This window comes from Ranitomeya imitator, chromosome 1 (genome assembly GCF_032444005.1).
Source record: "Ranitomeya imitator isolate aRanImi1 chromosome 1, aRanImi1.pri, whole genome shotgun sequence".
Lineage (NCBI taxonomy): Eukaryota > Metazoa > Chordata > Amphibia > Anura > Dendrobatidae > Ranitomeya > Ranitomeya imitator.
Window position 1 is genome coordinate 448,620,434 of NC_091282.1, and position 12,582 is coordinate 448,633,015.

Genomic DNA, 12,582 nt, shown 5'->3' on the forward strand with positions numbered 1-12,582 from the left:
TTGTGTTTGCAATCATTTTCAGGAAGAAAATGAGTATTATCTGACAGAATTGCAGGGGTGTCAATACTTTTGGCCATGACTGTATATGAGCCCAGCTGCCAACGTCAAGGTGTTCTTCAATGTTGGGTCCCTGTCCTGATATGTCACCTATCCTGGGCAAAAAGCCTACAATTTATGGGGCAGGAATGGACCACCTAACTACTTAATATCATCTGTGGCTGATGGGTGTAGAAGTGCACGTGTTCACAAAGGGTTTGATACAAATCGAGAAAAGGACTAGCACATCCAAGCTAGTGTGATCAGGTGCCAACCAAAAAAACATAAAACTTGAAAAACTATAAGGTTTCACCATGGCAGGCACCTGTTTGCACTAGCCTAGGTGTGCTGGTCCTTTTCACTATTTGTTTCACACACTTAGACTTGATGTTCTGTCTTTCCCTGTGCCCTTTTCACCCAAGGAAATGTCTATGAATTCCTCAAATCTGTGGTGCCAGAATAAATCCACATGCCATTTATAACTCTGCTTGTTTTCCAGTTACTGTCCAGATAACCTGTTTAATTAAAAAATGATGTAACAAGGGACCCCATGTGTAGCAAATGATCTTGGTGAACAAATGGTTATAACCTCCGTGCGTTGCCTCACCACTAGATTTACTGCAGTCAGGGACTGGAATAAGATTTCTGGTGTAAGGTACACCACAATTCGGCATTAGATGATCTGTGGCGTCACGACCCCTTCCTACCCATTTTGGCAGAGCTGGGTGACACTTGCATGAAAAATCCAAAAGTCCCCAAAACTTGGTGTGCAGCACCTTGTTGTGTACAGGTGTTTCAACCAGAATTCTACCATAATTGCTTTGATGAATATTGATATATTTGCATTATAAGTTAGGCTAGGCTTTGCTTTCTACGTTTCAGTTTTGTTGTCTGTAGCACAATGGTGTCTGTCTACAATGTACTTATAACTCCACCATGACACCTATGTCATCTGTTTGCAAGCACGTATGGATAAATCCTGACAGTGCCTCCTTATTTCTATTTGGGTCTGTCTGTTTCCAATATTTTTGAAGGCAAGAATATTGGAAACCCTAAAGGACTTGATAAATCTGCCATTGATAATTGATCATTAACACTAATGATTTAAAGGAAATCTGTCAGCATTTTTTGCTATGAAATCTGAAGAACGCAGGAGATAGAGGCTGAGACAGATTACAGGGATGTGTCACTTGCAGTTTACTAACTGTGAAGGATTTATCTTTAAGAGATTAACATTGCCGGACTACACTAGTCAGGCAACGCCCCTCCTGTGATAAGCAGCTCACTGTCTATGGACTTTGTACATGGAGAGCCTGATGTGGGCAGGGCTAGCTTTCTCAGCTCTGCTTCATTCTAAATGTAAAAGCTCTGATTGTGTCAGAACCTCTGCACCCAGTAATCTAAGTGATATATCGCTGGATTCAGGGTCTTTTTCCCTACATTATGCTGCTGTCGGATGAGGTACCAAAAACCTGCTGACAAATTCCCTCGAAGTACCACATTACACACATGCGCTTTGAACCTTCCTTATATAATTCTATCTGTGTGAATAGAACTTTTTTCCCTGCCCAGTAAGGGTTTTCAGAAACACATGAGGGGGCACTTGGGAATAATATGAAGTATGCAGGATTGGAATGCTGTAAGAATAGCCTAGGACTGCCCAAGAAAATCCAGCAGTCTGGGCAGATTTGCACGTTTAACTCTTTACTAAACATATTTTAGAAAGTGCAAGGAAACAGTGTATTGTGTAAAGTAGGTATGATTTCATATTATCAAGCCTGTTTACAAAAAGTATCAAAACTTTCCAGAAGAAAAATGTTCTTTTTAAATAGCAGCCAATCACAGCGCATTTTGAATTTTACCACAACGTTTTAACCCCTTCCCTACATGTGAGTCCCATGTTTTGGTGAGCAAAACATTAGGTTATTAGGGTTTATTTCGGAAATCTCTGTTCCTCTTTTCAGCAGATGTAAGGAGTGAGATTTCTTTGCTAACGTTAGTGTGCAATACTAAAGTTCCTGTTCTTTTCCCCAGGACTGTATCACATTGCGGTAACAGCTCGCGTTTTCATTTCATTATGCTGTCACATCCCTCAATTGAAATTGATGGACATCATGGCCCCGATTCATCAGGGCAGACTATTTTTTTTGTTGTTTCTTGATGCGGGTGCCCGGTGGAGTCAGACGCTCCTGATTCATGAAGTGGTGCACCTACACACACCGCCACAGAAGTCTTCCACCATTCTCTGACTGGAGGAAGATTTCTAGTATAAGGTATGCCACAGCTTGTTATGAATTAGATGTGACGCTACTATCCTGCCCCGGACACTGGCATGAAAACCCCAAAAGGTTGCCAAATTTTTGTGCGACTCCTGAGTTGTCCCAAAATTTTGAGACTTTTCAAATCAATTTATTTAGTCTAGTGAGAAGCAATAAGGGGCACTTAGCTGTTGGAATCTGGCTGTGATATTGATGACTTCATTAGGATAGGTAGAAGATCAGAGGTGGCCTGACACCTGGTGACCCCACCAAGCAAAATAGGTAGATGAAGCCAGAAGGCCCCCCCCCCTCTCATGTACACTAGATTACCTGGTGATCCCACTGATATCTGTGGGTTCGGCCCGTATGTGGGGTTACTCTCTGTGCCTGAAGGCCTGTGAACCCCCACATCACGCGCACTGTGCGCCAGGATATGCCTATGCCTGCGGTATGCATTCTAGATGGGTGCATTGACTGAGGTTTGTGCTTCATGATTCCACTTCCAAGTGTGAACTTGACCTCATACAAGGTGGACAAATGAGCAAATAAAAAAATCCATTTAAATAACCCTGATTTCTCTGTATGCTATATGTTGCATGTTTGCCTTCCAATGCATGGAGTTTGATGTGGTCAATGATGCCATCAAGCACCATGTGTGCTGGCAGAAAGTTTGAGGCATCACCTGCCAGGCTGTGAGGGCACACTGTGGTTATATTGTTCTTTGGAAGCTATATAGCATTTGGCGATGGGCTGGCGCGTTACCTACTATTTGCTTTCTATAGGAGTGGAACTACAATGACGTTTATTCTCTACCAGTCCAGAATAACCACTGCTGGATATACTGTTAGTATAGTCAACTATAAAAATGAAGAAATAACCGCAGAAAGAAGTAATAGTCTGATAAAGAAAACTGACTCTTAAGGTACCGTCACACTCAGCGACGCTGCAGCGATATAGACAATGAGCCGATCGCTGGAGCGTCGCTGTTTAGGTCGCTGTAGAGACGTCAAACACAGCAACTCCAGAACGATGCAGGAGCGATCCAGTGACGTAACGGCGACTCACTTCTCGTTCTCGCTGGTTGTTAGCTCCATGTCAAACAGCCGGAGTGTACCGATCCGACACACATCTAAGGGGCCCTATGCTCATTGCTGGCGTCGTTGCTTTTGATGTCAAACATGACGATACACGCCGACCTGGCGACAAAATAAAGTTCTGGACTTCTAGCTCCGACCAGCGATGGCACAGCGGGATCCAGATCGCTGCTGCTTGTCAAACACAACGAGATCGCTATCCAGGACGCTGCAATGTCACGGATCGTTGTCGTTCTCTTTGCAAAGTTATTGAGTGTGACGGTACCTTTACAGTCTATCCTAAATAGTTTCAGGTTAAAGGAGTTGTCCCCTTTGAGAGATTGTTTGGTCCTGTCTCCAGTTTTTCATAAAAAATTGTTATAAGAGTAGCAAGTTGTGCTGTATTCGTCTCCTCCGGTTCCACCAGTGAGTGTCTATAGCTGCTCCTTGTGTCTGGCATTTGCGGTGCAGCTGATGTTACATTGACAGCGTGGCTGCCAATCCGAAAACTCAACGGCACAGAAAGGGGGTGTTCCATCTGCACTGGCAGAGCCTATGAGCTGACTGGCTGTCGACATCATGTCACTGCCGCAATCCATGCCAGGCACCAGAAGCAGTGGCGGTGGACCGGGGGAGGGTAAGTATGGAGTTGTTGTGTTTTGTTCTTTAAACACACTATAACCAGGAACGAACATTATCTGAAGGGGAATAACCACTTTAGTTTCATGTCTATGGGGGCCTTGAGGCGTAAAGTCAGCCAATCCCGCTTCTATCAGTGGGATTAGCCTACAGTCTAATGTCTAAGGGGCCTCCCAAGTATTCTCCGACAGATGATGGAGAGTAATTTTTGACGGCTGATTTTTTTCTTTTTTTTGTTCAGCTGGGATATAAGCCCCTGCCAGAGGAGACTGTCAATATCTTGTTCGTGCAGAGAATACAAAAATGCTCACCCATGCGTTCCTGTGAAAGAGAGGTCTTAAGGGGGACATTTCTCCATGTGGAGAGTGTCAAGGTGGTGTAAGGAGACTTGTAGGCCATATATTGCTCTGAAAAATTAAATTTGCAAATATTCTATTAAGGGAGGAAGAGGACTAGAACTCTAGTGCCACCTATTGGATGTAGCAATCCTAAAAGTAAACATTGACCCTTTAATGAGACTTGCTACATGAGGAAGGATAAGAAGCAGAACCAGACTCTACATTTGCAGACAGTCTGGTTTGACTTTTATCTTAAGTCATGTGGCGCATAAAAGGGGCAGCAATTACTTTAAGGATTGCACATGTGAAAAGGAAGACTTTAGAGATAAGCTGTCAGCGAAACAATTTCTTGGCTATCTGCTATCTATTGTGTTAGGGCACACATGTTAAACTCTGGCCCGTGGGCTAAATCTGGCCTGCAAGGCAATTTATATTTGGCCCGTGACACCAGAACCGCCACCTCTATGTAGGGACCATTATTCTGTATGGAGGACTATGTGGGCCACATTATTCTGTATGGAGGACTATGTGTCACACTTTATTCTTTATGAAGGACAATGTGGGGCACATTATTCTGTATGAGGGACTATGTGGGGCCCATTATTCTGTATGAGGGACTATGTGGGGCCCATTATTCTGTATGAGGGACTATGTGGGGCCCATTATTCTGTATGAGGGACTATGTGGGGCCCATTATTCTGTATGAGGGACTATGTGGGGCCCATTATTCTGTATGGAGGACTATGTGGGGCCCATTATTCTGTATGGAGGACTATGTGGGGCCCATTATTATTTATGGAGGACTATGTGGGGCCCATTATTCTGCAAGGGGGACTATGTAGGGCCCATTATTCTGTATGGAGGACTATGTGTCACACTTTATTCTTTATGAAGGACAATGTGGGGCACATTATTCTGTATGAGGGACTATGTGGGGCCCATTATTCTGTATGAGGGACTATGTGGGGCCCATTATTCTGTATGAGGGACTATGTGGGGCCCATTATTCTGTATGAGGGACTATGTGGGGCCCATTATTCTGTATGAGGGACTATGTGGGGCCCATTATTCTGTATGGAGGACTATGTGGGGCCCATTATTATTTATGGAGGACTATGTGGGGCCCATTATTCTGCAAGGGGGACTATGTAGGGCCCATTATTCTGTGTGGAGGACTATGTGTCACACTTTATTCTTTATGAAGGACAATGTGGGGCACATTATTCTGTATGAGGGACTATGTGGGGCCCATTATTCTGTATGAGGGACTATGTGGGGCCCATTATTCTGTATGAGGGACTATGTGGGGCCCATTATTCTGTATGAGGGACTATGTGGGGCCCATTATTCTGTATGAGGGACTATGTGGGGCCCATTATTCTGTATGGAGGACTATGTGGGGCCCATTATTATTTATGGAGGACTATGTGGGGCCCATTATTCTGCAAGGGGGACTATGTAGGGCCCATTATTCTGTATGGAGGACTATGTGGGGCCCATTATTCTGTATGTAGGACTATGTGGGGCCCTTTATTCTGCAAGGGGGACTATGTAGGGCCCATTATTCTGTATGGAGGACTATGTGGGGCCCATTATTCTGTATTAGGGACTATGTGGGGCCCATTATTCTGTATTAGGGACTATATGGGGCCCATTATTCTGTATGGAGGACTATGTGGGGCCCATTATTCTGCATGGAGGACTGTGTAAGGCCTATTATACAGTCCCAGATTCCAGCTTTAATTTTTCGATTACCGTTTGAAAAATAAAGTTATCTAGTTGCTATTGCTAGCTCCTGTTTTTTTTGCACTAGTGTGTATACCGTATTACTTTCTATACTGCTTATCAAATGTAAACTGTTTTGTAGTTATTTATATGCATGTTTACATTTTTATTTCTATTTTTTTCAGACTGCAAATGGATACATTTTATTCTTTGACATTGTTCCTGTTGCAGAAGACAAGTATTTATATGAACCTGTGTATCCAAAGTAAGTGTTTTTTTTCATTATGTATCTCTAAACATTCTAATGTGAATATAGTATCAGAGTTGAGCAAAAAGATTTGCAGGACCTTGATGTAGTGGTCATTTTGGTAGTCGGTGGCTGGAAGACCAGAGTCCTGCGGATCTCCTACCTGCTGGCGACTCTTCTGATTAGTAGGCCAGGTGTGACATCATCGCTGCAACATGATTCGCTAAATATATTTAAAGGCATTGTCACCTTGTTCTCATTCCACAGCTATAATCTGGTTTACTGACCCCCTACCATTCCATTGTTATTTCTCTGCTGCTGCCCCTGTCCTTGTTGACATGGCTACATAGGTTACCGCTTTAATCCAGCAGATTGCTGCTGCCCTTGACCTCTGCAATGATGCCGCGATGGCAGAAGACAGCTGAGCCCAGTGATTGGCTGGAGCCTTCATTTTCCGTAAACGTGGCGTTACCACTGCAGCAATGTTAACCATCTTCAACATGAGTTGGTCGAAATGAAGGAAAGGAGAATGGTCGACAGGGTAGCACAGTATACAATCTGTGTTCTCGCTGTTTGTGTGTACCCTATTCTCAAAGATTGGTACTTTGGTGTGATTTATTTCCTTAAGGTACCGTCACACTAAACGATATCGCTAGCGATCCGTGACGTTGCAGCGTCCTGGCTAGCGATATCGTTCAGTTTGACACACAGCAGCGATCAGAATCCTAGAGGGTATATGGTAACGTGCTGATCGGTGAATATCTAGAGGGTATATGGTAACTTGCTGATCGGTGAATATCTAGAGGGTATATGGTAACTTGCTGATCGGTGAATATCTAGAGTCTAGATATTCACCGATAAGCAAGTTATCATATGAGATGATTTGCATAGCTCCGCCTACTGCAAAGGATTCTGGGTAAACCTGCTATTCTTTGTATTATGCTGCTTGCAAGTACTTTCCGTTTCAGGAAAGCATCCACTACATATACCCTCTAGATATTCACCGATCAGCAAGTTACCATATACCCTCTAGATATTCACCGATCAGTAAGTTACCATATACCCTCTAGATATTCACCGATCAGTAAGTTACCATATACCCTCTAGATATTCACCGATCAGTAAGTTACAATATACCGTCTAGATATTCACTGATCAGCAAGTTACCATATACCCTCTAGATATTCACCGATCAGTAAGTTACCATATACCCTCTAGATATTCACTGATCAGTAAGTTACCATATACCGTCTAGATATTCACTGATCAGCAAGTTACCATATACCCTCTAGATATTCACCGATCAGTAAGTTACCATATACCCTCTAGATATTCACCGATCAGTAAGTTACAATATACCGTCTAGATATTCACTGATCAGCAAGTTACCATATACCCTCTAGATATTCACCGATCAGTAAGTTACCATATACCCTCTAGATATTCACTGATCAGCAAGTTACCATATACCCTCTAGATATTCACCGATCAGTAAGTTACCATATACCCTCTAGATATTCACCGATCAGTAAGTTACCATATACCGTCTAGATATTCACTGATCAGCAAGTTACCATATACTCTCTAGATATTCACCGATCAGTAAGTTACCATATACCCTCTAGATATTCACCGATCAGCACGTTACCATATACCCTCTAGATATTTGATAACAACCCTTTTAACCCCTTTCTGCCATCAGATGGAATAGTGCGTCTGATCGCAGAACCCCCGCTTTCATGCAGGCTCCGGTGGTGAGCCCGCATCAAAGCTGGGACATGTCAGCTGTTTTGTACAGCTGACATGTGCCTGCAATAGACGCAGGCGGAATCGAACAACAGCTCTTCCAGCCGGAAATTCACGCACTGGTGACCCCAGTCTAGTGATCGGAGGTCATCGGTGCGTCGGCATGACAACCAAAGGTCTCCTTGAGACCTCTATTATTGATGCCAAATTGCGATGAGTGCCACCCTGTGGTCGGCGCTGATAGCAATGCTGTAAACATAAATAAATAAAAAATATAATAGTTCAAATCACCCCCCTTTTGCCCCATTAAAAATAAAACAATAAAAAAATGAAACCTACACATATTTGGTATCGTCCCGTTTAGAATCGCCCGATCTATCAATAAAAAAGGATTAACCCCTTAACGACCGCCGATACGCCTTTTAACGGCGGCCGCTAAGGGTACTTAAACCACAGCGCCGTTAATTAACGGCGCTGTGGAAAAAGTAAATAGTGCCCCCCAGAGTCGGATTTTCTCCGGGGTCTCGTCTGCCGGGGGTAGCCGAGACCCCAGAGAACATGATTCGGTGTTTTTTTTTACCGACTTCGCATTTGCGATCGCCGGTAATTAACCGTTTACCGGCGATCGCAAAAAAAACAAAAAAAAAACCACGATTTCTTTTTAATTTCTCTGTCCTCCGATGTGATCGCACATCAGAGGACAGAGAAATGGGGTCCCAGGTAGCCCCCCAATACTTACCTGTCTCCCCCGGTGCTCCTCGTGGCTCCCGATGGGCGCCGCCATCTTTAAAATGGCCGGCACTGGGAGAATCTTTGGGGTCTCAGCTGCCGGGGGTAGCCGAGACCCCAAAGAACATGATCGGGGTCGATTTTACCGACCCCTGTTTTGCGATCACCGGTAATTAACTGTTTACCGGCGACAGCAAAAAAAAAAAAAGCAAAGTGTAATTCTCTGTCCTCTGATGTGGTCGCACATCAGAGGACAGAGAGATAGGGGGATTCGGGGACCCTATTATACTCGCCAGTGTCCCTGGGTCTTCCTGCTGCTCCTCCTGGCCGCCGGCATCTTCTTGGCAAAAGAAAATGGCGGGCGCATGCGCAGTGCGCCCACCATCTGTCGCCATCTGCCGGCCGGCAGGAGAAGAGCAGTTGGGGCTAAAATTAGCGTTAGGGTTAGGGCTAGGGTTAGGGTTGGGACTGGGGCTAAATTTAGGGTTAGGGTTGGGGCTAAATTTAGGGTTAGGGTTGGGGCTAAATTTAGGGTTAGGGCTGGGGCTAAATTTAGGGTTAGGGTTGGGGCTAAATTTAGGGTTAGGCTTCTTTCACACTTACGTCGGTACGGGGCCGTCGCAATGCGTCGGCCGGCATACCAACGCACGTTGTGAAAATTGTGCACAACATGGGCAGCGGATGTAGTTTTTCAACGCATCCGCTGCCCAATCTATGTCCTGGGGAGGAGGGGGCGGAGTTACGGCCACTCATGCGCGGTCAGAAATGGCGGACGCGACGTACAAAAAAAACGTTACATTGAACGTTTTTTGTGCCGACGGTCCGCCAAAACACAACTGATCCAGTGCACGACGGACGTGACGTGTGGCCATCCGTCACGATCCGTCGGCAATACAAGTCTATGGGCAAAAAACGCATCCTGCGGGCACATTTGCAGGATCCGTTTTTTGTCCAAAATGATGGATTGCGACGGATGCCAAACGATGCAAGTGTGAAAGTAGCCTTAGGGTTAGGGTTGGGGCTAAAGTTAGGGCTAGGGTTGGGGCTAAAGTTCGGGTTAGAGTTGGGATTAGGGTTAGGGTTTGGATTAGGGTTGGTATTAGGGTTAGGGTTGGCATTAGGGTTACGCTTGGGATTAGGGTTAGGTTTGGGATTAGGGTTAAGGTTAGGGTTGTGATTAGGGGTGTATTGGGATTAGGGTTAGGTTTGAGGTTAGGGTTGAGATTAGGATTAGGGGTGTGTTGGATTTAGGGTTTTGATTAGGGTTATGGTTAGGGTTGACATTAGGGTTGTTTTGGGGTAAGGGTTGTGATTATCGTTAGGGTTTGTGATTAGGATTATGGATCGGGTTGGGATTAGGGTTAGGGGTGTGTTGGGGTTAGGGTTGGAGCTAGAATTGGGGGGTTTCCACTGTTTAGGTACATCAGGGGGTCTCCAAACACGACAGCCAATTTTGCGCTCAAAAAGTCAAATGGTGCTCCCTCCTTTCTGAGCTCTGCCGTGCGCCCAAACAGTGGGTTACTCCCACATATGGGGCATCAACGTACTCGGGATAAATTGGACAACAACTTTTGGGGTCCGATTTCTCTTGTTACCCTTGTGAAAATAAAAACTTGGGGGCTAAAAAATCTTTTTTTGTAGAAAAAAAAATATTTTTTATTTTCACGACTCTGCATTCTAAACTTCTGTGAAGCACTTGGGCATTCAAAGTTCTCACCACACATCTAGATAAGTTCCATGGGGGGTCTAGTTTCCAAAATGGGGTCACTTGTGGGGGGTTTCCACTGTTTAGGCACATCAGGGGCTCTCCAAACGCGACATGGCGTCCGATCTCAATTCCAGACAATTCTACATTGAAAAAGTAAAACGGCACTCCTCCTCTTCCAAGCTCTGCGGTGCGCCCAAACAGTGGTTTACCCCCACATATTGGGTATCGACGTATTCAGGAGAAATTGCACTACAACTTTTGTGGTCTAATTTCTCCTGTTACCCTTGTGAAAATAAAAATTTGGGGGCAAAAAGATCATTTTAGTAGAAAAAATGCGATTTTTTTTTTTTTTTTTTTTTTTTTTTTTAAATTTTTTTTTTATTTTCACGGCTCAACGTTATAAACTTCCGTGAAGCACATGGGGGTTCAAAGTGCTCACCACACATCTAGATAAGTTCCTTAAGGGGTCTAGTTTCCAAAATGGTGTCACTTGTGGGGGGTTTCTACTGTTTAGGCACATCAGGGGCTCTCTAAACGTGACATGGCGTCCGATCTCAATTCCAGCCAATTCTGTATTGAAAATGTCAAACGGCGCTCCTTCACTTCCAAGTTCTGTGGTGCACCCAAACAGTGGTTTACCCCCACATATGGGGTATTGGCATATTCAGGAGAAATTGCATAGCAAAATTTATGGTTACATTTCTGTTTTTACACTTGTGAAAATAAAAAAAAATGGTTCTGAATTAAAATGTTTGCAAAAAGTTAAATGTTCATTTTTTCCTTCCACATTGTTTCAGTTCCTGTGAAGCACGTAAAGGGTTAATAAACTTCTTGAATGTGGTTTTGAGAACCTTGAGGCGTGTAGTTTTTAGAATGGTGTCACACTTCATTATTTTCTATCATATAGACCCCTCAAAATGACTTCAAATGTGATGTGGTCCCTAAAAAAAAATGGTGTTGTAAAAATGAGAAATTGCTGGTCAACTTTTAACCCTTATAACTCCCTAACAAAAAAAAAATTTGTTTCCAAAATTGTGCTGATGTAAAGTAGACATGTGGGATAAATAACATTATTTATTAACTATTTTTTGTGACATAGCTCTCTGATTTAAGGGCATAAAAATACAAAGTTTGAAAATTGCAAAATTTTTAACATTTTCACCATATTTCCGTTTTTTTTCATAAATAATCGCAAGTAATATCGAAGAAATGTTACCACTAACATGAAGTACAATATGTGATGAAAAAACAATCTCAGAATCAGCGGGATCCGTTGAAGCGTTTCAGAGTTATAACTTCATAAAGTGACAGTGGTCAGAATTGCAAAAATTGGCTCGGTCATTAAGTACCAAATTGGCTCTGTCACTAAGGGGTTAACCTGATCGCTAATGGCGTAGCGAGAAAAAAAGTCAAAACGCCAGAATTGTGGGTTTTTTGGTCGGCGCAACATTGCATTAAAATGCAATAACGGGCAATCAAAAGATCGTGTCTGCACCAAAATGGTATAACTAAAAACGTCAGCTCGGCACGCAAAAAATAAGCCCTCATCCAACCCGAGATCCCGAAAAATGGAGACGCTGCGTGGATCGGAAAATGGTGCCATTTTTTAAGCAATGTTTGGATTTTTTTTTACCACTTAGACACCAAACATGCCTAGGTTATTTTTTATCCATGAACTCGTACTGACCTGGAGAATCACAATGGCAGGTCAGTTTTAGCATTTAGTGAACCTAGCAAAAAAGCCAAACAAAAAACAAGTGTGGGATTGCACTTTTTTTTGCAGTTTCACCGCACTTGGAATTTTTTCCCCCCGTTTTCTAGTACACTCTAATACACGACATGGTAAAACCAATGGTGTCGTTCAAAAGTACAACTCGTTCCACAAAAAATAAGCCCTCACGTGGCCATATTGATGGAAAAGTAAAAAAGATATGGCTCTGGGAAGGAAGGGAGCGAAAAACGAAAACTGGGGGTTAAGGGGTTAAACAAAGATCTATATTTACGGTATTTGTAATGTTAAGTAAAAAAATAAATCTTCATGCATTGCCTGTTCATGTAAAAAGGTCCCTTAAGGTACTGTCAC

At 43.5% G+C, this 12,582-nt stretch overlaps 1 protein-coding gene across 2 annotated transcripts in view; it reads left to right on the forward strand.

Moving 5' to 3' along the window:
* Positions 1 to 12,582, forward strand: part of RIC1 (RIC1 homolog, RAB6A GEF complex partner 1) — a 225,152-nt gene that overhangs the window by 74,973 nt on the left and 137,597 nt on the right. For both annotated transcript variants that reach the window (XM_069764353.1, XM_069764361.1), the window contains exon 3: positions 6,255 to 6,334. In XM_069764353.1, coding sequence (XP_069620454.1) covers positions 6,255 to 6,334 — 80 coding nt within the window. The remainder of the gene's footprint in view (positions 1 to 6,254; positions 6,335 to 12,582) is intronic.